This window comes from Balaenoptera acutorostrata, chromosome 5, assembly GCF_949987535.1.
Source record: "Balaenoptera acutorostrata chromosome 5, mBalAcu1.1, whole genome shotgun sequence".
In the NCBI taxonomy this organism is placed as follows: Eukaryota; Metazoa; Chordata; class Mammalia; order Artiodactyla; family Balaenopteridae; genus Balaenoptera; species Balaenoptera acutorostrata.
Genome location: NC_080068.1, coordinates 86,854,850 through 86,881,932, shown reverse-complemented (window position 1 = coordinate 86,881,932; position 27,083 = coordinate 86,854,850). Strand labels below are relative to the sequence as shown.

At 34.2% G+C, this 27,083-nt stretch overlaps 1 protein-coding gene across 5 annotated transcripts in view; it reads left to right on the top strand.

Annotated features, from left to right (window-relative positions):
* PCDH7 (protocadherin 7) overlaps positions 1-25,175 on the top strand; it is a 409,841-nt gene extending 384,666 nt beyond the window's left edge. For 2 of the 5 annotated variants that reach the window (XM_057546765.1, XM_057546764.1), the window contains exon 3: positions 20,887-25,175. In XM_057546765.1, coding sequence (XP_057402748.1) covers positions 20,887-21,263 — 377 coding nt within the window. In that variant the 3' untranslated portion in view covers positions 21,264-25,175. The remainder of the gene's footprint in view (positions 1-20,886) is intronic. The other 3 variants (XM_057546769.1, XM_057546766.1, XM_057546774.1) reach the window with 2 other exon arrangements.
* Positions 25,176-27,083: the final 1,908 nt, after the last annotated feature.

Here is a 27,083-nt window from a genome sequence, read left to right as displayed (position 1 = left end):
GTGAGATGACCCTTCAAAGTCTTATAAAAACCCACCATTCTGTTTTAAATCCACGTCTACCATGACAAGAAAGTAGCAAAGCTTGTGTAAATTATGATGAAATTTCTGCTGTCATTATAGTGCTCAGATTTACTTTGAAAGGGAATTGAAATCAGCCACTGGGAACACTCTAAAACATCTACTAATTTTAGGTCATTAGCTGTTCTTCTTTTGGAACATTAAACAGTTCTCAAATAACATTTTTTAACGTTGTTCTAAAATATATGCCTCTGCCTAGCCAAGTCATTTGGAAGTTCTTTCTTTCTGGGAAGCTAATCCATCATATTTTTAGTTTAAAAAAATTTTTAGTTCAAAGCATGTTTAGTGTTTAGAAACTCCTTAAAAAAAGGAACAGGATGTCAACCTGAGTAGTATCCAATTTAAAATCTGTTCTTGGATGTTCTGCCCTCAACAGAAAGCTGTAATTTGGGTACTGATGATGCAAATGAGCAAGAGCTAAAGGTAAAGAGGGGCCTCAGGAAGACCTTCTGACCAATAGTGATATTTATTTAAAACACTTAAAACACTCAAATTTGAAGGAGCTTAAACGGTCTATGTTCTTTAACACCATAAAGAGACTAGTTAAAACATCTTGAAAACTCTAGATGAGATTCAATACTTGAAAATCAAACTAAAAGAAATAAAAGGAAAAACTATAAATCTCAATGTGTATTTAACAGACAGCTCTTGTTGGTTACTCCTCTTTTTTAATCGTTAGAATACTGCTAAAAACTTTTTGAAATGAAGGGAAGATGCTAAAACATGTTCAAGTGTTCTCTATCATTGATCTACATTTTTTTCCTAATGCAATTGCTTGTTCCTTGCCAGGCCCATAGTTTTTCATTAACTTGTCTACTGTGTTCCAATTTTAGATTCATTTCAAAGGCTTTTATGTACTTTCTTTCTTCATGATAGGAAATGAGTGATCAACTCACTCATTCTCTGTTATTTTTCATGCCGATGGGCTAATATCCTGTAGAGTCATTTTTAAAATTATGTTTTACACTTACAGTACTGCCTGCCTGTACACATATAAAAGAAAGGGACACAGCTTCTAATGGATTTAACCTAGATTAATCTGTCGTAAATCTGTAAACCTTGAGAGTCAATGTTTATAATTAATCCACACACTATACCTTAAAACAAAGCTGAAAATCTATATAAAGGTAATGAAAAATATAAACTCTTCCACAGGTCACACATCTAGCAGAGAGATTCATTATCTTTCTCTATTTTGTTTTGCCTGTTTTTGTTTGTTTGTTTGTTTTAATTTCCTTCTTCCTTAATTTCCTCATACTCTTCTTCTTTCCTTTTTTCCTTCTTTCCATCCTTTTTTCCCCTCCCCTTTACTTTTCCTTCGTCCCTGCTTCCCTCCTTCCTTCATGCGTTCTTTCACTCTTTTTCTTTTAAGTTTTTTGTCTTCCCTAACTTTCCCACCATTTCTCTTCTTTTCAGTCTTTTTTCACTCTATTATTTTCCTTTCTTTGTATTTTTTCAATCTCTATGTTATATTTGCCATATGTTTACTGAAAACTAGGTAGGTATAATGGAAAGGATAGATGATAAAATGAGGATCCCACCTTCCTTCCTTTATCCCTTCGTTCTATCCTTTCTTAAACACATATTTATTGAAAACTTCTTATGTGCACATGTCCAGGAATTTGAGGTGCAGATTCATGTTTTTTCTTCATAACATTCCTACAAGTGAGTAGGGATGCAGTGGTTAAGCAAGGTTAATTAGCTTGCATAAGCTCATACAGTGAGTTGTAGGAGTAGAAAATGACTATCTATTCCAGGATCCCTAGCTTAGCCAAAGTCTTTATACCTCTTTCACTTTCTAGATTTCTTTTCTTTAGACAAATCACTTGACAACGGTTTCATATTTTTAGCACTCTGGGAAATGGGCACAATACTTGCCTCTTTATCTTCTTACTCAGTAGAAAAGATGCCCTAAATTGTGCCAAGCACTGAATAATCAAGTCTTATGATGATTTTGGGCTATTTGGGCTATTATACCCTGTGCACATTTTATCCTTATTTCCATGCCCAGGTGCTGCAAGAGAAAAAAAAGACATTTTTAACCAAACTCAATTTAGGTTGAATAGAATATTCATTTAGGACAAATTTTTAGAACAGGAGGTGGTATATATGAATTAGCAGGCTATTTTTAAAAGCATGACAGAATAGCACTAGAAAGGAAGGAAGAGTAGGAGGAAAATATCAATAGCTGTGATCAGCTTTCTTCACTGTAGAGGAACAAACTAGAAGGACTATCATCTGTAAATGATTGCTTAAAAATTAAAAAAATAGTTAATTGAAGAATAACTTATTTAATGTTGATATCTTGGGTTTGTAGCAAGCAGCAGTGTAATATTCTGTGGATGCTTAGCTATTTAAGATATTTTATTTCTATGGACTTTTAATGTCCCTGTATCTTTTGAGATACAGTCAGGAAAATATGATTACTAGTTGAGAATTTGTAGTTGTTGTTAGTTTTCCATATATTTAGAAAAACACTCCCAAACTCCAAATAGGAACCACACTGAACAGTTTAGGAAAACTGCCAAGGGAGAGGGTAAGACATATCATACATCAAAATTTATTTATTTTCAGTTACTTAAAACTTAGTTTAAAATAAGCAAATCTAGCATGATGATAGTGGCTTGGTGATTCATCTGTAAGTAGTTCCATTTTGTAAGAGGAAAAAAAAAAATGTGGATCTCTTTAGTTATCTAAAAGATAGCAGGTTTAATTATATCTTTCCCAACAGGAAAAATGTTTATAGTGCTTCTTCTTGGTTGGTAGCCCTGGGGTTAAATATTCAATATCATCATTATTACATCTGAATCACTATTTACCCAGAAGTTTTTTAACGCAAAGAAGGAGAAGCAGATCTAATTCTGACTATTTTGGAATATTTAGCCCTAACTATCTGGACACACCATAAGCAGCATATTTTATTTTACTAGTTTCCCATATTCATGAATAATGCATCACTAGTCATACTTCTCAGATCATCTTATTCTGAATCCTCAACCTGACTGAAATTCTTAAATGCATTTAATCATGCCAAATCCCGGTGTGTTCTTTGGAAGCCATATAGGCATATCATGAGCAGATAATTAGTCCTTATTTTGACTGGACAACATTTTAAATAGTTAAATGACATTTCTTAATACAGCTGAAAGGATAAATGAATCCCTTAAGTCACTGCTAGCTTTTATTCAGAGAGACAAGTTCTCCTTGACAGTTACTTTAAAAGACAAGTCTCAAGATATTTGTTTTCCCTTTTAAATTCTCTCGCTTTTGCACTTAAGCTCTGCATTATTTAGGCTAGTTAACATGCAGAACAGAAAGCTGTTTCTTAACTTTTTTCCCCCTCTTTTTGAAGATAATTTAATTCACATTAGCTGGGATTCTACACCTTTTATACTTTCTGATCTGTTTAAAGATTCTTTAAACTCTTTTTTCTTTTAAATGCTGATACACTTGTAAAGTCCACCCAAGTAATAATTCAGAGATTATACTGTGTTGAAGGCTCATAATCTCTTTAACTTTCTCAATTTTACCATCTTTTCATGTCCTAGCATTAAAAAAAAGCAGCAAATTAGGATTTAAGCAGTAAAAAATGTGATTTTAAAGTAAGCAAGATAATAATTATGTAAAAATTGTTTCTTTGGGGGAAATGAGAGATTATACCTAGTCAAGTAGATAGAGTACTAATTATTATTTATAGCCTTTAATATTATATACTTGCAAGTAACAATAGATTGTTTCAATTAACATTGAACAGCTAGTAATTATAAAATACAATGCTACTTGTCAGACAAATCACTAACTTACGTACACCTAATCTTTGAAATTAAATTAGTTTACATTTCTTCTTCTAAGCTTCCTGTAGTATGCATTTTTAACATTTATTAATTTAAATAATTTTAAAATAAACTTATTAAAAGATGTCTTTTTTCATCTACTATTCTGGGGCTTTATTTTAAAGATATGTATTTGGCAGTATAATTTATAGTACAAAAACATGAATTTATCATCTTTCATATATGAAAACTATTGTTTTTCTATAATTAATTGATAAATATTCTAAAAATGTAAGCTTTTGACTCCTTTAAATTATGCCAAGAAAAGAGGACATTGATTAAAAATATATAATTTTTGATAATTTAGAATCAATATTCTCCCATTCAAATATATGTGTGGAAAAGATACATAGCATAGTAGGTAGAGTAACAGTGATGATAACAGCGGAAAAATATACTAACAAACAGTGATGATAACAGCAGAAAAATATACTAAGTGTTTCTATATGTAGATCTTTATGCTAAGCACTCAACACGCTTGTCTCATTTAATCCTCATAACAGTCCAATGCGATAGACTCAGTTAAGTAATTTGCCGGAGGTTACACTGCTGGTAAGTGGAAGAACGTGGACTCAATCAGACTTCCTTTGCTCAGATCCCAGGGTGTTAATCACTCTGATTCATTGATTCCCTCCAGTGAAGGGATGAAAGTAAAGGTTTTCACAAAGTGAATGTAAAAGTTTACAGTGTGCATGGTTCCCTGGTTTTTTGCCCCGAGATACCATTATGAAAAAGTATGAGGTATATAAGTGTACTTAAAGGCACCACTCTTTACCTCATTATATTTTAATATACATAGATTTCCCCATCCCTACAGATGAAATCTCAGCTTCATGGGTTGCAACTATATATTCTCAAATAATCTAAAATTTTGGATATTAATCAATTACCTGATTTATACAGGGAATCAAGTTAGATAAGTATCACCCAGATATCTCTTTGTGTTCATTTTCTCTTAAGAATCAGTACAGTCAGGTTTTCTTTCCCAATTTAGCCAACCCAATTGTGATTAATATGTCCTACCTAATCTCTTTGGTGTTTTGTTTGCTGGAAATGACGTGCATACTTCTTTTTCTATTCTTAAAGCCTTTATTTCCACTCTCACATTCAGTTCACCAAGGAGTGGTTCAGCATCTCCCATTCTCCGAAGTTCAGCCCAGCACACTGTGGTTTCTAAACACGGCTTTTCTGTCTCTGGAATGACAATGATCCAAAACCTCATAATTGAGGTGTCTTTCTACCATGTAGAATTAAAAATAGATGCATATTATGAAGATGCAACCTTTTCTTAGCTGAATATGGCTTTAATAATAGTAGAAGTTTGAGGCTTTTTACCAACATAGTAGTTTACACTCCTTATTTTGACTTAGATACAAAATTCTTCATCCCATTCAAAGACCAACTGAGGGACAGCTGTCCCAATGTCATTCAGGCCCTGGAACTTCTACACACATGTTTCTTGAGTTTTTACCTTTCTGTTTGTCCCAACTAAAAATGTTCCCCTTATTTCAATCTAAAACTGTTGAGATTCCTACTATATCTGAAGTCCAGAGACATTGCTTTTTCTAGCTTTCTTCTATGTATAGGGAAATGCTTTTCTACTTAAATTCAGCTTAGGTAAAGATGCCTTTTTTCCTACTTATAACATGATTTTATAATACATTGATGTCTTATTGATTGAGAGAGAGTGTGGTATAGCGGTTAAGAGCATAGCTCTGAAGTCAGAATGTCTGAGTTTGCAACCTCATTAACACTCACTATATGCAAACTCTTGGGTAACTCACTTAACTTCTCTGTGCCTTAGTTTCCTCATCTGTAAAATGGGGGCAATATACCACCTGCCCCACAAGGTTGCTGTGAGCATTGAATGAGTTAATATTTGTAAAGTCTTAGAATAGTGCCTGATGTATCAATATTTCTTGAAAGAATGAATTTACTTTTGCAGGTTATGTTACCATAATAGTGTAACCTATCTTCCCTGAAACTGAAACCTTCATGCCAGCTTTGTGCAGTAAAGTCTGTCTCTTATTTTCTCTGCATAGTGAAATTTCCTCTGAGTTCCCCTGTCCTGTCATAGCCAAGTCCTAATTCCACTAGTCCTTGGCTTATTTGCAGAAAGAGAACGTTGACAAATTAGCAAGATTCCCACCAAATAATTCACTTAAGTACTCACAGAGTACAATCCAATGATTAATACAGTACACATAAATTTTAACTATGTCATTTCAAGGAAACTCCTAAGCATATGCTTTAGTGATGATTTTCATTACAATACTTGTAGTTTTATCTTTTTTTTTGGTATAGGATTGATTCATTTGAATTGTACAAGACCCTGGGCAAAACACAAAAGCTTGCTAAAATTAATTCCATCCAGCCAGTCTGTTTTGCCTAAGAGCCAATGAAGCTAATTCACTGAACACATGGAAAAATCTGTTTACACCATGAAACCTCTTTTCCTATGCGATGCCCACTGCTGGCAAAGTAAAAACTGAAAACATTGGCAAAAAAAAAAAAAGAGACTTAAATAAAGAACATGCATGGCAGAAGGTAGAGATAAATAGTTGATCATCACTCTATGCTAATCTCACTGTACTCTGCATTGTTGCCTTACCAGAATTTTGCCACAATTATCTGTGAAATTATGTTGACTGTTAAGTTCTGATTCATGCTTTTCTTAAGTCATCTGCAGAAGAGATGACATTCTAATTGCACTCCTGAATTTTTTTGCACTATGAGTTTGTTAAGCACAGAAATGTTTTACTTAAAAAAAAAAAAAAGCCCTAAATGTATGTAATTTGACATTGTGACAGATTAATGCTTAGGCATTAGACCAGCGGTACAATTAGACAGCTTAAATGTGTCCTACATCTTAATGTCTATATGACTTTAAGAAGTCATATTAAGTCTTCCTTTTTTAAAGGGTCTGTTGCCATTTTGCTGATTGATATAAATCAAAGTCTATCAGAGGATTTAAGTGGATTACGAGAAGGATCATCACAATTACACATAATTCTAGAAAATTGGAATCTAGGGAATTAACTGTAAATTCAGAATGTCTCAAGGTAAGAAACTGTATTTACAGTAGACTTCCTGAAGTGGTTATTGAGGATGTGACTAACTCTTATTCGTTGAGTTATCTGAATTCCTTTTTAATGAGGATAAAATTTTAGTCTCTGAAGTACAATTTGAAATGACAGATAAAATACAGTTTAAAATTCACATGACATTGTGTGCAAATTAAAATTATATTTTGTATTCACATAATATATAGCTTACTCAGAAGTAGCCAGAAATACACAGATTTCTACATATGATTTAAACTATAGATTCAGTGTGACCCAGAATAAAATATTTATTTTACATAGGGACTGAGTACACACATATAAATGTACATACACATATTAAAAAAAAACTACAACAAAATATTTACGAAATAATGTGAACATGGTGTAAACTGGTTATAACTTTGTAAGTGGGTTCAACCACCAACCAGAGAATCATGATTCTCTGTTTGAAAAGCACTGATGTAAATTGCCCATCATCCTACTCACTTAACATGTACCCATCAGGTTGCTACGAAAAGGCAAATAAGATTTATTGAACTAAAATAGGTAGGCACATTGCCTACAATAGTTCCTATTAAAATACACCCCCACATTACAAGAATGAGAGAAGAGAGCTTTCTTCTTTTCATTTTCCATTACATAGAATACCTCTTCTTCATGACTCCATGCTTTGAAATTTTTCTTCTATGATACAAGCTATGTATAAGCCAAAAATGAATTTTATTTCCCAAGTTTATTATTGAAAGATTTGTATAACTGCCAACCAGAGGTCCTGAAAACATTAAAATAACTATAAAATAGCTACCACCCATGAGCAAAGAAGCTTAACAAATTAGTTCATATGTGTAGCCCTGTGACCACTAAGTATAGGCTTTTCCCATTAGACTTTACTTTGCATCCACTACTGCTTCCAGGGACCCCACTAGCCTGTCCCAGGCTGAGGATGAGGACTGCATTTTGTCATGTAAAATATATCCATGGGTTATTTCAATCAATTCCATTGTTCTGTTGGAAAGCAAATCTCAACTAGAGATTATAGGACAGGCTCTGAAAGGGGGTAAGGAGAGTGAGTAGTAAAGAAATTCATTCAGATCTGCACATACTGAAACACTTCACCTTCTGTTCTTGGCCAATTACATTGTGTTTGCAATTAACATATGTCCTTATCCTCCGTTTACCTGTGGCCATTGTGGAATTAGACAGAATCATCAGGGATGACATGCAATATGTCTCCCTACCTGTTTTTGATCCACCCATTCAAAAGGCACTTATTGAGCATGTGACCGGCTCGGTACTAGCATCCCAAGTACACAGTTAAGTAACTTGTGAATCCTAGCCACAGGGAGTTCCATGTTACAGAAAAAGTCACATGAATGGGTAACAGATTTTAGTGCAATACATTAAATGCTGTGGTAGAGACAGGCATAGGATGAAGACTAGAGAGGCAAAGAGAAGTCAGAATTAGACAGCCTGGTTAGAAGAAATCTCAAAGTTGAAATGCTGAAACTGGATTTTAAAGGATTGTGGGAGACAGATGACAAGGCAAGGAATAGCAGAAGAAGCAACGCATTAGGGTTATGAAGATGTGGAACAGCAAGGGGCTTTCTAGAAATGACAACGACAGTAAGTCTGTTGAAGTGGCAAATGGGAGCATATAAGAATGGAAAGAGGTAGGCAGGACCCTGATCCTGAAGGAACCTCTGTGCAAAAATACAAAGTTTGAAATGTATACCGAAATTTATAGAAGAGGGTTTTAAAGTAGGGAGAGACTTATTCTACTTACTGTTCTTAAAACTATCATAAGGGTGCTTTTTAATTAGGCACTCTCCTGCTAATCACTAAGAGGGAACAGGCCAAACAGACAAATGTGACACAAATAATAAATATCAGGAAGTCACAAAAGCACCGTAATAATCTGACAGAGCCATCATTAAGGTTGCACCCTGGTACCTGGCTCTCCTTCCTATATGTTATGCCAAATTCTCTTTCTTTTCTCTTCTTGGGAATCACAGTACCCAAATTTTGAATGCCTTAAAGTGGATTCTCTGGTAATAATCCCAGAGACAGCTATCACTGAGGGACGGAGGAGGAAGATGAAGTGGTTATTGAGGATGTGACTAACATCAATAATAGAAGAGCTGTTAGCACTTTGCTGGACTTTGTTGATTGGTCAGATACCAATGACTTGCACTATTAGATACTAGAATGTAGCAGAATTTTCAAAAGTGTAAAACAAAAATTCCTGAGCAGATACTCAAAAATTAGGTAAACATGACTCAATGAAAACTTTGAAAATCAAAATTTTTACACTCCATTTCCTTCAATGGATGAAATATGGGTAGAAAGGACCAAATATATGCTGTCTTCCTCTGAGCAGAGAAGTGGTGAGAGTGTGTATCAGTTGCCTATTGCAACTGTAACAAATTACTAGAAACTTAGTGTCTTAAAACAACAAACATTTATTCTCTTACAGTTCTGTAAGTCAGAAGTCTGACCATGGGTCTCCAGGAGCTAAAATCAAAGTCTCAGCAGCGCTGTCTTCCTTTCTGGAGGCTTGAGGAGACAATCTGTTTCCTTGCCTTTTCCAGTCTCTGGAGTCTGTCCACATTCTTTGGTTTGTATCCTAGCTGCCTATAATCTCCCTATTTTAAGGACAGTTTGTTAGGAAAATTAATACCACCTGCAACCTTAATTTTCCTTTGCCCTGTGATCTAACATGTTCACAGGTTCTGGGCATGTAGACATTTTAGGAGGGGAACCATCTTTCTGCCTACCACAGTAAGGTTGTGGGCTCAGGGAGGCGTTTACAGCGTCACAGGGAGCCTTTGAAGTGCCTCTGAATCCATGCAGCATGAAAAGGTATAATGTAGGCATAAGAGGATCTCCAGAGCTTGCTTATCTGCTCATCACAGGCTCGCGGGGAGATTCAACACTGAGACTTTGCCACTCTCTGAAGAAATAGGAAGTCAATAAAGGAAAACATTTCAATGAGCAGCAAAAATCAATGAAGCAAACGGATCCAGTTTTGCTTCATTGATTTCCCCCACTTGAACTGCTCATTGAGTCCTGTTTGCTAGTCAGCAGAGATCATTTCCTTCCTTTTCCTTTTATTTACCTGCTCTAAGCTCCCAAGTCCTTCAACACTCTTTTGGTCCTAATTGTGGTTGCCAATTTTAGTTTAACTGATCAACTTATTGACCAGAGTAACGAGCCAGCATTCCAACAGTTTTTAAACTCTCCCCATAAATATTGTTTCAGCTCCTACTAAAAAGCTTTCAGAGCCTTATCTCTCAAAAGTACTTCAGAACTCAGGGTTTTTGTGAAACCTTCCTCAGGAAGGAACACAAAGGAGGAACTCTGTCTTTCTCCCGAATCACAATAACTAATAGAATTCTGTTACAACACAGCTTCTTGTTACAGGAGTATTTTCAACCAGGTAAGCTTTCTGTATGATAAATATTTCAATAGGTACTCCCATGCAAATAGTTTGAGACTGTGTTTTTAAAATGCCCATATCATTAGAATAATTGTATAGTTTCTCAGGATCACTACATTGAAGGAGAAAATGAACAGGTGTTGTGATTTTGCCACATTTAGAAAAAATTAATAAAGTAATATCTTTAGTAAATCTAAATTGCTATGATTTTCCTCTGTGCAAAAAATAATCATATTATGTTACAGTTCTATTTCATACATGATTTGAGCTTTAACATAGTCTATTTCAGACTTTCACACAAAATAATGCATTGAAAAAATACATAGAAAAAATTTATATTATATTATGCCCACTGTAGTGATTCTCTTTCTTTTTAAAACATTCCCAAATACTAAATGAATTTGTTTCAATATTTAACATGTTCACATTAAATGTTTAGATATTTAATACCAACTACTTATTATACAATTTCATAACTTCTCACTTTAAAAAATGCTTTATCATGAGGAAACCCTCCTACTCTGTTGGTGGGACTGTAAATTGGTGCAGCTGCTATGGAAAACAGTATGGCAGTTCCTTAAAAAACTAAAAATAGAACTACCATATGATCCAGTAATCCCACTCCTAAGCATGTATCTGGAAAAGAGGAAAACTCTAATTCAAAAAGATACATGCACACCAATATTCATGGAAGCAACCTAAATGTCCATCAACTGAGGAATGGATAAAGAAGATGTGAGATATACACACACACACACACACACACACACACACATATATACATATATACACACACAATGGAATATTATTCAGCTGTAAAAAAGAATGAACTATTGACTTTTGCAGCAACATGGATGGACCTAGATTCCATCAGCATTAATTCACCACTTACTGAGTGAAGTAAGTCAGATGGAGAAAGACAAATATTATATGATATCACTTACATGTGGAATCTAAAAAATAATACAAATAAATCTATATACAAAAAAGAAACAGACTCACAGACATAGAAAACAAACTTATGGTTCCCCAAGAGGAAAGTGGAAGGGATAAATTAGGAGTATGGGATTAACAAATATACACCACTACATGTAAAATAGATAAACCATAAGTGTTTACTGTATAGCACAGGGAACCATATTCAATATCTTGTAATAACCCTTACTGTAAAAGAATTCAAATATATATATGTATAACTGAATCACTTTGCTATACACTTGAAACTAACACAATATTGTAAATCAACTGTACTTCAATTAAAAAATGCTTTATCATGGTTTATATGGGAGGAAAGAAGGTTTGAGAAAATATACTTTAATTGATTTTTTCAGTTTCCTTTTTTTCAGCTTTTTTATTTGTATAGAATTATATGTGATATGGAGAAGCAAAGATAAAATGGGCACTGCCTTCAAGACTACAATCCAAAGATAATATCCTTACAGTTAATAGAGCCTTTATGTATTATTTTAGAATAAATATCCATTCCTAAAGACAATGTTAATATTTATTGAGGATATATATTTTACAATTTTATAGCCAGTATTGAAAACATTAAAGATTTGAGATCATTACTGGAAAGTGACTCTAAACTGATATTTGCAACTCTTTTAGGAGCACTCACTTCACACTTTACTGTATGTAAAACCAATGTACAGTGGCTAACACATTTTATTAATTAAAAAAAAACTCATCTGTGTCATTATTGTTTTGTATAAAGTTCCTTAATGACAAGAATTCACCTATTCACCTCCCTTCTCATGGTTAGTGAAGATCCAGCTGCTGGCAATTCAAGACACCGGTGCAAATGTTGGATGTAGATTCTAGGAAAGAAAATACATTTCAAGTTAGTGATCAGCAATCAGTAAAATCCACCCACAAGTATGAATCTGCTATTAATACAAAGCCTTATAACTTATTGGGGGTTTTTAGTTTTAGGCATTTAAATGACCTACCTACAATATTAACATAATCAAATCTAAATTATTTTCCTTACTTCTAAATACGTGTTTCAGAATTTGTTTTTTTGTTTGTTTATTTTAAATCATTCTGTCACTGTTTGAATGGCAATTTATTTACCACATGTAAATTTCTATATTTCAAGGATGAATGTTGATTTGTTAAATATTTCTTAACCAGTGATTTAAACTCAAATGAAAAAAGGTATCAGTATAAAAATGCACCCTTCTTTCTTCCATCCACCAGGATGCTGAAACCCTTACTCTGGTATCTTGAACCCCACTGAAATTTTATGCAGATTTTATGGGCACATGCTTTATGGAGGGAGGCAATACTTCCACTTTTCATCAGATTATTAGTCTATGACACCCAAAGCAAATAATTTCTAATTTAAGGAAACCCAAGAGACCAGAAGAAAAGTCATGAAAGCTTTGATTATTGCAGTGGAAAAATAAACATGAATGGCCCACACAACCAGAATTTGGGATGATCAGCTGCTAACTTGTGTAATAAGTGTCCCCAATGTCATTCTGGGTTTTATAAACTCTTCTGATCAATTTTGGAGCATCTTCTCATTTCCAGCACTTAATTCCTCTCCTTTCACTCTCCTCCCTTAATACTCCCTTAACCTCCACCACCTCTAATTTTGCATTCATGAATAGGGAAATCAAAGTGAAGCCCCATCTCAGATGTGCATAAATAGATCACTCTCCAGCAGCCACTATACATTTTTCTGCTGTAGTGCAGTTTTCATGTGCCAACCAGCAGAATCATGTTTGAGTTGATTCAGCAGGACTGCTTGAGACTTGGCTTGCAGTCTCCACTGTATATGCTAATACCACATTCAGAATGACAGTGGTCTAAGCCTCAGGGCAGTAAATGCTTCTTGAGATACATTCAATTGCTGTTTAACTGAGTTTAGCCTAAGGTACAGAGAAAAGTTGCTGACGCTTTCAAACAGGTTTTAACATTTTAATATTGTCTTGGCATGTCAGCCCGAACTAGAGCACTCTTAGGTGAAAAATGCAGTGAAATCCTGTAATTACAGGACCAAAATTTCCAGAGCTTTCTATGGGAGCCCTCTGCTTGAACTACTAATTAAATGTGCTTACAGCCCTGAAAATGTTTATGCTTTCCATAATATTGGTCAGTTTGTTCCCCATGATAAGAAGACATAAAAGAAGTAGAATACATTGTTGCCACATCTCAGGCTGTTTTTTTGATTTACTGCAGATAATATAGTATGTCCATGATCATGATCTCAGTGACTTATTGCTGCATCAAGGAACTCTCCCCACCCCCTAAAGAGACAAAATCAAACAAACAAGCATAACTTACGAGCTTCAAACAACAAAGATTGATTACTTTCATACTTCTGTGGATTGACTATTGCTTCTTCTGCAAGTTTTGCCTGGATCACTCACGTGGCTGCATTCACTTGGGGGCTTCGCTGGGGGTAGGCTCCGCTGGGCCAGCTGAGGTAACTTAGTCTGTCTCTCAAAAAGTGTTTCATCTTCAAAGAGGCTAGATCACGCTTTCCGTCAGAATGGAGACGGCAGTCTTCCAAGGGCAAAAGCAGAAGCTGCTAGGACTCTTGAGACCTCTCCTGGAAATTGCACAGTATCACTCTAGTTGTCAAAGCTAGCCCAGCTCCAAGGGCTGTGGAAACAGAATCTCGACAGTAGGGGCAGTGATGTCACACTCCAAAGGGCTGTGTATAGGAAGATGAGAGGAACGTCTGGCCTTATTTTGCAACTTAAAACAAGCACGTACATACGTCATAAAGTCTGCATAGTTTGTATGCTAGATGGCTTTTATGTCTCATTATTTTTGATCTCTGAAGGGTGTACCGCATGTGAGGTGCACCCTGCTTTTTGTTGTCTTTTCTTGATTTTCAACCTCTTAGTCTTAGCTTATTGCTAATTTTTAACATGTCATTAAAATGGAGCTCTTTTTTTTTTATGTTGTGGCCCATGCAGGCAAAGCAAGATAGAAACCCAACGTCTTAGGGGCAAGTCTCTTTCAAATGAAAACGATTAATTGTGAGGTTGATCTGTTTAGGTTGTAAAGATAACTGCAACTAATAGAGCATTTGCCCTTCAGTTTTGAGCAACTATAATGACACAGTCTGAATAAATCTTCACCGGCAAAGTCTTAATAAAGAAGTGTTATGGGGAACATCTGATATAGAGTAACCAGTGACCACTGTATTTTCCTAAGTAGGTGGTAGCTCTGGCATACTGCAGACTCTATCAGCATAAATCCATGAGTACTATTGGAAAAGAAACTCCAAATACATGCCCTTTTGACTGATGATTGTTACTAGGTCCACAGTAAGTTATCTGAAACCCTTGGAAACAAATAAATCTTAAAAATTAGAATCTTTCATATATTAGAAAAGGTAATATCATGCATGTATATTATTTTAAAGATCAAAGAGTCTGAGACAGTGTCCTTAATTAAACACTGTTTCTCCCGGAAAACATATAAATATTCACACTATGTGAGATAAATAAAGGTGAAAAATAACTTTGTACTGAAAGTCAGGTTTGTTGTAAATTTATGGAAAAAAAAAAGCTTTTGGTTTTCAAAGCTATTTTGAGGACTGAATTGCAGATAAGGGATTGTGCACCTGAAGTTTCTAATATTTACTGAGGACCCACTGTGTGTCAAGAATTATTACAAATACTTTACCTTTATTAACACATTAAATCCTCACAATCATCCTAAGAAGTTAATTCATTCTTATGCTCTTTATAAAGATGAGGAAATTTAAATGAATCAAGTAACTTGTTTCAAGTTACATACTTATTAAGTGACAAAGTTAGGATTTGAGTTCAGGGATCCTGGTTCTGGAGCCTATTCTCTTAACATCCATTCATTCAGGGAAGACTGCAGAGAGGGAAAAAAAAAAATCTATACTTCCTTAATTCTCTCCAGGGGCTGCGACTGACTATTTACCTAAAATCTACAAGGCACCAGACACCATGATATAAACTTTATATACATTAACTCATTTATCCCCATAATACATGGGGAGTAGGTATTATTACTTCACATATGAGGAACTTGAGGCTCAAAGAAATTATATCCAAAGTCACACAGCTTATACATAATGGGATCAGAATCACACTCAGTGCTGCTGGGACTCCCAATCTCCTGTTCTTTTCACAAGTTCCATGCTGTCTCTAGAGAAGCATTCAGGAGAGGTATAGTTGAGAGTGAAGTAAGGGTTGGTTGGATAAGCGATCCTTATTCTCTTCTAATTCAGTTGAATCAAGTGATTTCATGATAAATTAGAATACAATGTAGAAATCTTAACCCCCCTTGTAGTAGCACTGGATAACACTTACTTGCAAAACTATAAATTTCCCCTTCTTCCAGAAAGTGTTGGGATATTTGGAGGATCACCTACTGCTTATCCGAGTCAGTGATTTCTACCTTCTCCGTGATCTATGTGCTTACCTTTCTAACTTTCCCAAATTCCCCAAATAGATAAAAGGTGGGGATCTTTAAGTCATTTATATAAAAAAGCCAAGTCTGACTCAGTACGCAATTTTTGGATCTCACCCCCTCACACCTAAACTTTATTGCCTATAATAATAAGGTTCCAGTAAAAGGTTTATGTAATTATTTGTTCTCAGATTTATTATATAAGGCAAAAAATAAATCATTTTCTGACAGCTCTTTTAAAATAAAGCACCTGATTGAATCATTAGAATAAAAAAGATATTTTCATTTGGACTAAAGAAAATAAAGGTAATGTTAAATTATTTGTTGGAAAATCAACAGATTTATCTGCCTTTTTTTGTTCTTCATCCTTTTGTAAAACTTGTTTGTAGCCCACCAAATTCCACCAGAATTAGGTGTGTCTCTAGAAAAAGAAATCTTTGGATAACAGGAAGTCAAGACATATAAAGAGAGAAATAAGTACTTTAAAAAGCAAAAAGGGAAAAGGTGCCTGTGTGTGCTTTTTTCTCCTCAAAAGAAGAGAATAGCACAATATTTTATTTGCAAAATTTTGTCAAATAATGTTAAGAATGTGCTAAGTGCACAGGAAGAATGTGACTGTCTCAGAGTCTACACATTGATTAGCAATCCATTTATTTCATATGGTCAGAGAATTATTTGTATATTAAACAAATAAGCAATTGATGCATATAGCTTTCAATATCTGAGCTTAAAGCAACACAAAACAAAGAAAAACTCTTTGGAAATATTTAAAAACTAAATGCAACATTTTCATGCTTCTTTTAGGAAATGGAAATATCCTTATATCTTTAGCCCCAAGCCAAGGGTTTGGAATAGGAATGGGTGACCAGGATTCTGGCAGAATGCGTAACTGAGTCTATCAAAATCTTTACTGGTGCAGAGCTCTCTTTAAGAGCCTTAACAATTCCAGTGCTCTCCTAGAATAACAATACCTCTAAAGGCTTCTGAATTGTGTAGGACAGCTTCCGGAAACATCAAATGCCTCCGTAAATCTGGGCTTTCCTTTTTATTTCTAATGATGCTACTCATTGTCTGTCGCTACTTGCTGAGGTCATTGCAGCAGTATCTTCTCACCACCCACTCATCTCCCTGCCTCTTCAGAGCAAATACATTTCTTTTCAGAGAAAGAACTTGACTTCTTAAATTAGTTATAATTACCTCCACTTTAGGAAATGTATAGTTTTAAAAAGGTTGAATTATTCTTTTTTTCATTAAGTAGTAAAATTTGTGCCTTCGTGGCATCTATTTCCTGTGCTCATCAGATATATATTTTTTCTCTTTCTTTGGGGACTCTTGCTTTTTCTTATGGCTGTGGGTAGCAGTAATTGACCTCTAAATAACTCTGCTGTTACATTTTAAGAAGAAGCAATATGGTATTATGGGAAACACTCAAGTGAAAGTCAAAACACTTGTTCTTTGGCCTCAGCTCTTCCGTAGTCTGGACCCCTCACTGTTTCCATCCTCCTTGCTGTTGGGTTGAGGTGATAAGTAAAAGAGATGAAATGTGGGGAAGTATTTTATGTGTTATACATTGTTTGATATTATGATGGCTGAAAACTATCTACTTTCGAGAGGGAAATTAACTTTATGTCTAAGAAAGGACTTTAGCTTTCTAAAGTTATGTAATGTTTCTAGCAAATAGCATAACTAGGTAAAAATGGAGAACTCTGCAAATGATGCTAAAGCAACAACAAGAGCTAATGAATACCACTTCTACTTCTGGTCCTCTCAAGATTTGATATGACTGAGTGCGTGTGTAGGGGGAAACCTGTAAGGAACTGAGTTGGTTATGGAAAACGCTGATAAAGAATACCATTATATTTCGATACAGAACATTTTACTTTTTTAATTGATTTACTCAATACCAAGTAAACAGAGTTCTGATGAACTATTTTCCATTTCCACTCAGGTCAAAATGAAAGGGAAGAGTACTAAACTAAAGCGTGAAATGATGTTCTTAGATATCACAAAACACCTTCTTCAGTGGAAGACTGAAAGGCTAAGAAGGATTACTATTTATGGAAGATCTGCCTCTGTAATCCCACAACAAATAGGACATTTTAAGAGTATATCTTTTATAAAAAAGAGAAAAAAGTGCATTTGATGATTCTGTAAGACTCCATATAACTTTTGTCTTTAAAAACTATATATATAATATCTACTTGAATAATTAAAATAAGAAAATACAGAAACACAGAAAAATACTATTCCACACACTCATGCCTTCCTTTAATAGATTGCATCATAATATAAATTGTGTTTGTTAATCATTAGCATTTCTTTTGAGGATTCATTTGAGTCATCAAGATTGGAAGTTTTGATTGCTTGTGATGAATCTCTTATAGCCTTTCTTGATTATTTTCTAAATTTGATGATAAACACTGCAACATGTCTCAACCAATTAGTCTTGTCAGCTTCCACTGTGGTCCCCAATCAAGTCTTTGACTTTGGAAATGACAGGAGATCCTTATTAAAAGTCATACTTATAACCCAGACTATGAAGTAAAGGCTGAGGGAATGAATTGAAGAGTATCTCACTCCTAGTTGATTGGAAATTGAGTCAATCTAAATGAATATAATTTTTTTATGAGCTGCAGGGAGTTCAAGGTGCACAAGTTAAGTATAACAGGTAGGAAGAAGTGGTAGAGTATTAAGGTAGCTCTATGAGCTATCCCTAAATGCATCTCAAACAAATGAAAAACAAGGTGCTATGAATGTCAAACAGGAAACACAAATTAATCCCCAAAGAGCAGCGACCTGTGTAAGTCATTGTGTAAATAAACTGTCACATTGCGTGAGACTTAAGTAAATATAGAGAGATGATTGGAGACTATTCTGGGTCAGTTCTGCAGGGAATGACAACCACATTTATAGAGATTTTTCCTATTTCAGTAGCTAAATTTCTGATTATTGTCTTGTGTCCTTGGTAGGCATAAGAAAAAAAGAAAAGCTTGAATTTATTTAAGCAGTGACAAAAAAAGGAATGTTTAGAGTAAAAAGTAGATCTGATCTCACACTTTGCATTTTTATAAGGTTTTCTTTCTTTCTTTTTTTTTTTTTTTTTTTTGGTCTGTTCAAAGAATTTAGGTCAGCTTCAAATTAGTAAATTATCTCAAGACAAGAAATATTCCCAAAGAACTCAATTTGCTCATTTAAACTGACCAGATTACAAAAACCATTCACAAAATTTGTCAATAGTTTGATTTTTAAAATGCATCTAAAATTTGTGTTTGAGAGACAGAGGGAATTTAGCACAAAAAAATAAATAGAAAATGCTTTTTCTTTTGATGATAAAATTAATAGGATCTGCTCACTTAAAAGTAAAATAGCAGCATTTGCAACTACAATAAATATCTTTGCAGTTTACCTTTGGAAAAGAGAAAAGTAATTCTAGATGTCCTATGAAGAATAATGGGATTTCCTTGCTGAACTCTGAGCACACAGCATAAAAGTCTCAGGTCACAGTGGTTCAAAAATCAATGAGCTGACAAATGTCAATATTTCAGTTATCCACCCATCACTGTAGGAAAAAAATGACATGCAGTATTGGACTGCCTTGATTTAGGAGTTTTGGCAGGGTAAAAATTCTAAAAATATCCTTATACAAATGATAATCAAATAGGAATATCATTATAAACTACAGGGGATGTTGCGTGGAGGCAAAAGCAGAGGGTTTAAATATATTGGATATAATTTAAATAACCCCCTATTCTATTTTAAACCAAGTCTATCCAGGATGCATATGCAAATATCACTGATTTCATTTGTTGTGAATATATTTGCAGAGGTTAAATTTGTCAGTCTTTTAAGTCCCAAGCCTTTTAATAAAATGATACCGAATGATATAAATTGGAGCATAGTCATATTAGTTCTATTATGTTCTTTTTTTTTGGCAATAAAAGAAACTGTAAAATATATTAAATAAAACCCTAAAGATAGTTTTCTTAGAATCTGTTGAGGTGAAGCAGGTTTTTCTCTCTCTCACTCTCTTTTCCAAACAAAAACAAAATTTGTTAAAAAAATATTTTTAATAGTAAGAAAATATATAACTCTTCTCCAAAGACAGACACATATAATGATATAACTTAGCTTTATAGAAATAGAAGACAGACATTTCGCACTGCATTAGGCAACACCATTAATTAAGAATACATGCCATTTCATCAAAATTGTAGAAGTTTGACTCGATTTACCCAATACATTGCATTTCATATAATATTTCCATTCAGTAAACACACTGGCAGATGTATTTCTAAGTGAACACTCAACGGACTATCCTACAGCACACATTAGGTCATTAACAGTGGGGGGGGGCAGGAGCATGTGGGCTAGAGTGGGGTAGGTGGTGATACTGCTAGTGTGCTCACACTTGGAACCCACTAGTACTTTGCTTTTTTACTTTTTAACCACATAATGTGCTGTCGATTTAGGTTCTACTTCTGAGTCACCCTGATGTTTTATAATGTATTTTTACTATAAGGGTTTGCATATTTGCATTCTATGAATAATGTATAAGCAGGAAGGAATCCAATTGGCAAAGGTACACGATTTCTGGGATAATTTATAAATACAGAAAATTATCTTTTTGGATTCAATAACTTTTCTTATGCATGTGGAAAAATATATACCCATACAAATATACATGTGTACTTTATTTCTACTTGAGACTATGCACATGTACCTGTCCTGTAACAAATGCATATATACCTGTCTGTTCTACACACTTAAATTTATCAGTTTGTCCATTCCTGTCTTTCTATAATATTTGATGTTTTTGCAAAACCTTATCTTTATTGGATATGAAATAAAAACTGTTCTATGAGATGATGAACAGCAGGGTGTTGAAAAAAGGGAAATAATATGGTAAAGAAAATATATATGTAATATATATATATATATACATGTAATATAGATAGATAGATAGATAGATAGATAGATAGATAGCTATCCCCTCCAATTTTATATAGGTCAGGAAAGCCTATTGAGAAATGGCCAACTTTAATGGCTCCTTCTCCTTGAATTTCAGATTCAAGACCTCTTCCAGATGTAGCCCTAACTGGGAAGTGTACCCGTGAGTGTGATGAGTATGGCCACTCAGACTCCTGCTGGATGCCTGTCCGCACTTCTCCGGAGAGGAAGAAGAGCCAGCCCAAACTGTCCACTTTCATGCCTGTTGATGAACGAGGAAGCCAGGAAAAGCTGGCCAATGGCGAAGCCGCCATCATGGGCGACCGCAACAGAAACCTCCTGAACAAAAAGTTGACCTCATCCTATGAGACCTTCAGTGCAGCTAGTTTCAGCAAAAATGAGGAAGCCAACACTGAGGATATTCCCCTTAAAAAAACGGGGGAATACAAGCCATCTCCTGTCAATACTCTCACTAGAAGAGAAGTTTACCTGTAGGCTATAAAGAAGCAACAGCAAAGTTCTTTTCATGTATGAGAAGGAGAATAAGGGGTGAAAAACCTTACAAAACAAAACCTTGTAATCAAAAAGAGGGGGCTACCAAAGAGACAAAGCTTTGCCTGCCACTTCTGCCTCCAGATCGGGCCTTTAGTGAATGATACTGTTTAGCCTGATTGTAATATACAATGTAGAAACCATCCTTGTTACTTGCATGTCTAACCCCCTCACTGATTCCCAACACTCGCTCTCTCTCTTCCCCACCCCCCTCCAGAAAACAAACAAACAAACAAAAAAGATGGTTGCAAGTTTCTTTCATGGTAACAAGCCTGATTAGCAGAACACAACACACTCTCATTATCCCTAAGCTGAAGTATGATTTTAGTCACTTTGATTTAGTTCGAATGTCATCCGGTTGGTCAAAAGAAAGCAGATCAGGTGAAATATATTTCAGACTTGTGATCAGAAATGATTAATCACCGTGGAAGGCAATCCCTCAAAAGTGATAGAGTCCTTCTAAAGGTACAGTCCTTATAGAGGGGAACTCTAGAAGCAGCATTTGGGGGAGGATCACAGCTTTAATATTCTAACAAAGGCTGAAAACTAAACAATACGCAGTTGTAGATTGCAGTCCCAAATTGGCATATGTTGTTTTTCTCAAGTCAGGAGCGTCAACTTCAATCCCATACCTGTATTGAATATTCTTAGTATATACATAATCTTGACCACATGTATCAATTACACTAGTTATAACTTGTAAAAAATTATATATATATATTTTTCAGAACAACACCACTATTATCAACTAACTGGAACAATTGTGTCATTAACAGGCAGAAGATCATACGGCAGATCAGGGAAATCATGAAGTAGATTTGGTCTTGATGTGGAAATCCATTAAGTAACAAAAGTCACTGAGCCCAGGCACGCACAGAAGCCCTCAAACACCAGTTTATTCTACATTTTCTCTATACCCAGAAAGCATGCATTTTCTTTTAAAATGGATTTTCTTTGAAAGCTCAGAAAATGAAAAGCCAATGAGACATATTTTTGGTATTAAAATAGACAATTAGTTGAGGTTAAAGTTTAGTTTCAAAAATATTATCAGGGAAGATTTTACTTTTTAAAATCATATTTGTGGGTAGGTAGGGAAAGAAAGATACATCAGCATATAGTCTTTAAGTTCACTATAATCATTGTAGAGTCAGGTTATGCTTGCTGGTCTTATCCACATTTCAAATTACCAAGTGCATTTTTTACGTGTTTAGTGCACTCTTCCATGTTAACAAAAGTGCATTAATTTTCAATCCTGTGCAATACGGCACATTTTGAGACTCACAACTTTGAAACAAGGTGACACCCTAAAAGACTTACTCACTAATGTGATTTGAACGTTATTTAACATATCTCCTAAAACCAATCCAGAGTAAACAAGAAAGAAATGAGTTCTGGGCAGTGACACGTCTCATGGTATACACATCTCAAAGTTGGAAAATATGCAGTTTTTTTCAGTGTAATATAAAGAAACAGAATATGCAGCTTTTGAGTCACTTCCTCTACAGAGGATAATTTAATACAATTGGAAATTGAGCTGGGACATTCAGAACAAGTGACAATCCAGGGACAGACTAGGGGATAACAGGTGAAGAGAGCAAACAGTCTCACACTGAATGTTTGTAACCTGGTTAAGGCATAGCCTTGATGGCTCTGTAGCGAACTGTAGAAACTATGTAGCTCTGGGTAGTTCCATGCTTTGCAATATTTCTCAGACTACAACATGAAGCAGCCTGGAATATAGGTTGTTAATTCACTTTAGGTCATCAAATGCTCATCTTTGAAAACCACTTCTCTGTTTGGTGGGGTACTCTTTTGGGGTCATTTCCTTATGCTCTTTCTTAAATGGAGTTTTCATCTTGATGTTAGTTTATGTGTAATAGTTAGGATGAAAGAAGATATGTAATTGAAGAAACAAAAACATTGGACTAAAATATCAATAATTGAACATGTTTATGTTTGATTATTATTCACATTATGGAAAGATGCAATTCTAGTACTTTGTTACGAAACTGCATTAAAGCAGTTTAGCCTTGTATAATCTGTAAGTACCTATTAAGACAAAATACTTCTAAAGATACTTATGAAATGTATACATATTTTTTCTTGCACGTTACAAAGGAAATATTCAATTGCATAACACATGTGTGCAACAAACTTTTTAATGCATTTTTTTCTTTCTTTCATGAGACACTTGAAACATTAGATAGCTCATTTCACTCTATCTTAAAACCCTTCTGTTATCTATAAAGCTAATACGGGTCATATGGGATCTTTGGATTAATTGGATCCACATTCCCCAATGACATCTGCACCACGTTCAAGACAGCCATGTCATTGTCATTTAACTTGTGAGCCTCTTTAGAACTAAAATGGGTATGAAAGAATAAAATTCAGTGTACTGTAAGTATTTGCAGTAATTCTAGTAGAATTAGCTATCATAACATGTTTATTATTATAATGAGTTGGCATGACACAGAAATATATTTTGTGTTTGTATGACTTTTATTTTGAATAGGTTAAATCTGGTGCCACTCCATATATAGAGTGCTTTTGAAAAAAATCAATAAAAAGAAACAAAAAATAATAATAAATGAGTGAATGCAAAATAAGCAACTGTGCCTTTTATACCTGTTGTTAGGGTAAAAAAACGGTTGTTGGGTTTGGACAATGAGGGGAAATGGGCTATTCGCAACTTTTTTGATCTTGTATATTTATCCATGTTTATTTTCTGAAAATAATAAATAATATATTAAAAATTTGCCTTCTGACAAACTCAGATAGTGGAACAGTCTTAAATATCATTCATTCATAAAGCAAAATTTATATGGGCTGCTTAATTCTGTCTAGAAGGCTAAAACATTTATTGTAATAGTAACACAGAGATTATCAGGGGTGCAGTCAGTCCATTTTGCAAGGCAAAATATTGATTTACAATTTCTTTCTTTTTTTGCTGTTATTTTTCTTTTAACTGCTGTTTCATTTTGGTTGTACAGTATATAAACCATATTTGTTTTCTGTACACAAGAAGCTCAAGTGAATTTTGCATGCATTATACCTTAGGACACATTTATAAATTGAGTAACTATATAAATTTATGTGTATTAAAACGTCTGTCGCTTCAGTCTAAAATCTAATGCTCACTCTGAACCTCCAGATATCATTACGGTTTCTGACTGGCCTGCTGCCTGAGTTTCAGAAAACAAGGGAGGCATTATTTTTGTGGGAAGAAAAACTAAGATGGTAATGAAGATGTCTGGCTGAAAGGCTACCCTAGGAAGCTGTCTTATAGGAAAATAAAACACAGAGACCAGAAGAAACTGCCAAGAATCAAAGAATCAAACAGCTATCTTAAACAGGCATGAGAAATCTGAAGATCTCAGTAGTTTTAGGTATATTGTATCAGTAATAAATATACTATGTGTCCTTAAGGAAAAAAAAAAAAAAAAAAAGAGTGAAGATGATCATGAGTGTTGTAAAGCTTGTTAGTTGTGACCTGGGCAGAGGTATATATAACATCTGGAGGAAGGCATCATTTTTTCAGCTACCTAGGGTTTACTTTCAGACAATTTTTCCTACATTTTAAAGCACTTGCATTCAGTGTGGTACGATCCGTTTGTAATGTTAATCATTGACTATTGTTCTGCTACTTGGATGTTGATAATGAAGCAGAGAACAATTTATCATCGTTTATTATGAGTCACTATGCACGCAACTATGCTAAACATGGCAAAATGTATTAAACACTAGTCCAGTCCAACTATTTATGAAGTACTTTACATAATTTAATTTGCTTTTGTACAGTTTTATGTAAATAAATTGCTTGTCATTTTTGTCTCTGCAGATTAAAATATAACATGGTCAAATGGTTTCACACTTGTCAGTGTACTTCTCTGTTGACAGGTAATTCAATTTTGATTGGACGAGAAGTGAATGGATGCATGTACCAGTTTGATTTTAAATGGTATGATTTCTGCTAAATGAAGATGGAATAAGGAAGATAATGCTGCAGTAATTGTTGATTTAGAGGGCACTGGGCGTAACTGTTTATTACTTTGCCTTATAATGGAATAGACCTTGGATTCTTCAGTTTCATCAAAATAATTCCTGAGACATTTACCTAGCTGGCTTTGAAATCTTAAGTCTACAGTGGAAGAACTTCTCATCAGTAATATAAAAATTGATTTTTTTCAGGTGTTATCTAGAGAAATTTTACATTTCAGATAAAATTAATTCAAAGTCAAAATGTATCTCTGTAAAGGAAATTTGGTTTTTAATCTAAAGTAATGATGAATACAAAAAGAGACTAAAAAAAAAAAACTTATATCATGTTAGATATAGAGAAACTTGAAGCAAAAATTAGAATTTTTACCTTACTTATATTTTTTAGTTGGACTTTCTCTACTTTTTCTATTTTTTCAATCATTTACTGTCTTTTTTTTTTTTTTTAAACTATTGCATTTACTCTTCGTCAGATTATTACCCTAACTATAGTGGTTATCTTGTTTATTAAATTGTTATTTATTCAAACAGGCAACTTCTCTTCTCCAATCCAACTCAGAGACTTAGAAAAGGAAAGAAAATACTTTTTATATAAGCTAATAGATTGCAAGGAATGTTTGCCCCATCTCACAACAGTACTCTTAAAATCTACGGATGTGAAAAATAGAAATTCTGAAGATGCTTGCCTTGAAGTTTCCCTACCATTTTTTTCCCTTTCTTGGTTGAAAATTCAAAATACTTTACGTAGAATGACACATTCATTCTTAAATCAAAGATATCTTTGTAAATTGAGTTTGCCTGGCAGCTCTCCTTCTCTAAAGAAGAAATTAAGGGTGAAGTATGATCAGAAAGTCTGCTGCAAGTTGTAATGAAGTGAAAAAATGATATGTGCATTCATTTGGCTTTATGATCATCTAATGGTGAGACCCAAACTTCAGTACCTAAATCAGTAAAATATAAAATAAAATCACTACTTTTCATTTAAATTCTCAATTTAGATTTAACAAATATATTTTACCCTGAGACTGCATCCTTTGATTAAACTATTTTTTAAAATCTCAAACATGTAAAAATACAGTGATACATTTTAGAAAGTAGATAGACATAAAGCAGGTCAACAAAAGTAGGTATTTTACTTATAATTTTAAAACCTGCCTTTAAGAGAGAAACACTTACTTGAATGTTTTTCCAGACCCTACAGTACAGCTGGAATATACTAGAATAGTGTTTCTTAAACTGAAATTTGTGATCCACTAAGTTTCTAGAGATTCAGGTATTCTATGAAAATTTTTAAAGTTTTGAGTTTTATTAATATGATATCAAAGTAATCTTTCAGCATAAATAGTTTTCAGTGATAATTCTCAGTTGAAGCTGAATTTAATAGAATAAAATGTTCATTTTGAAAATCAGTATTTATCCATCTATTTTGTGAGCCATTATATTTTCTGGAGTCCAAAGGGATTTTTTTACTTTTTTACAGAGGTCCATATTTTAGTTCAGCTATGAGAAAAACCGAATCAGAGATTTGGATAAGAAGCAAAGTCTTAAACAATGTGAATGATTGGACTAGAAGATACCAGCATGTACAGACTTTCTATAAAGGGCTAGATAGCAAATATTTTAGGCTTTGCAATTCAAGAATCAAAATCAAGGATATTGTGTAGGTATTTGTATGAGAAGAAAGAAAACACATGCTGAGTTTTTTTTCAACCATTTAAATGCAAAAATAACATTTTTAGCTGAGGAGACATACAAAAGCATTGG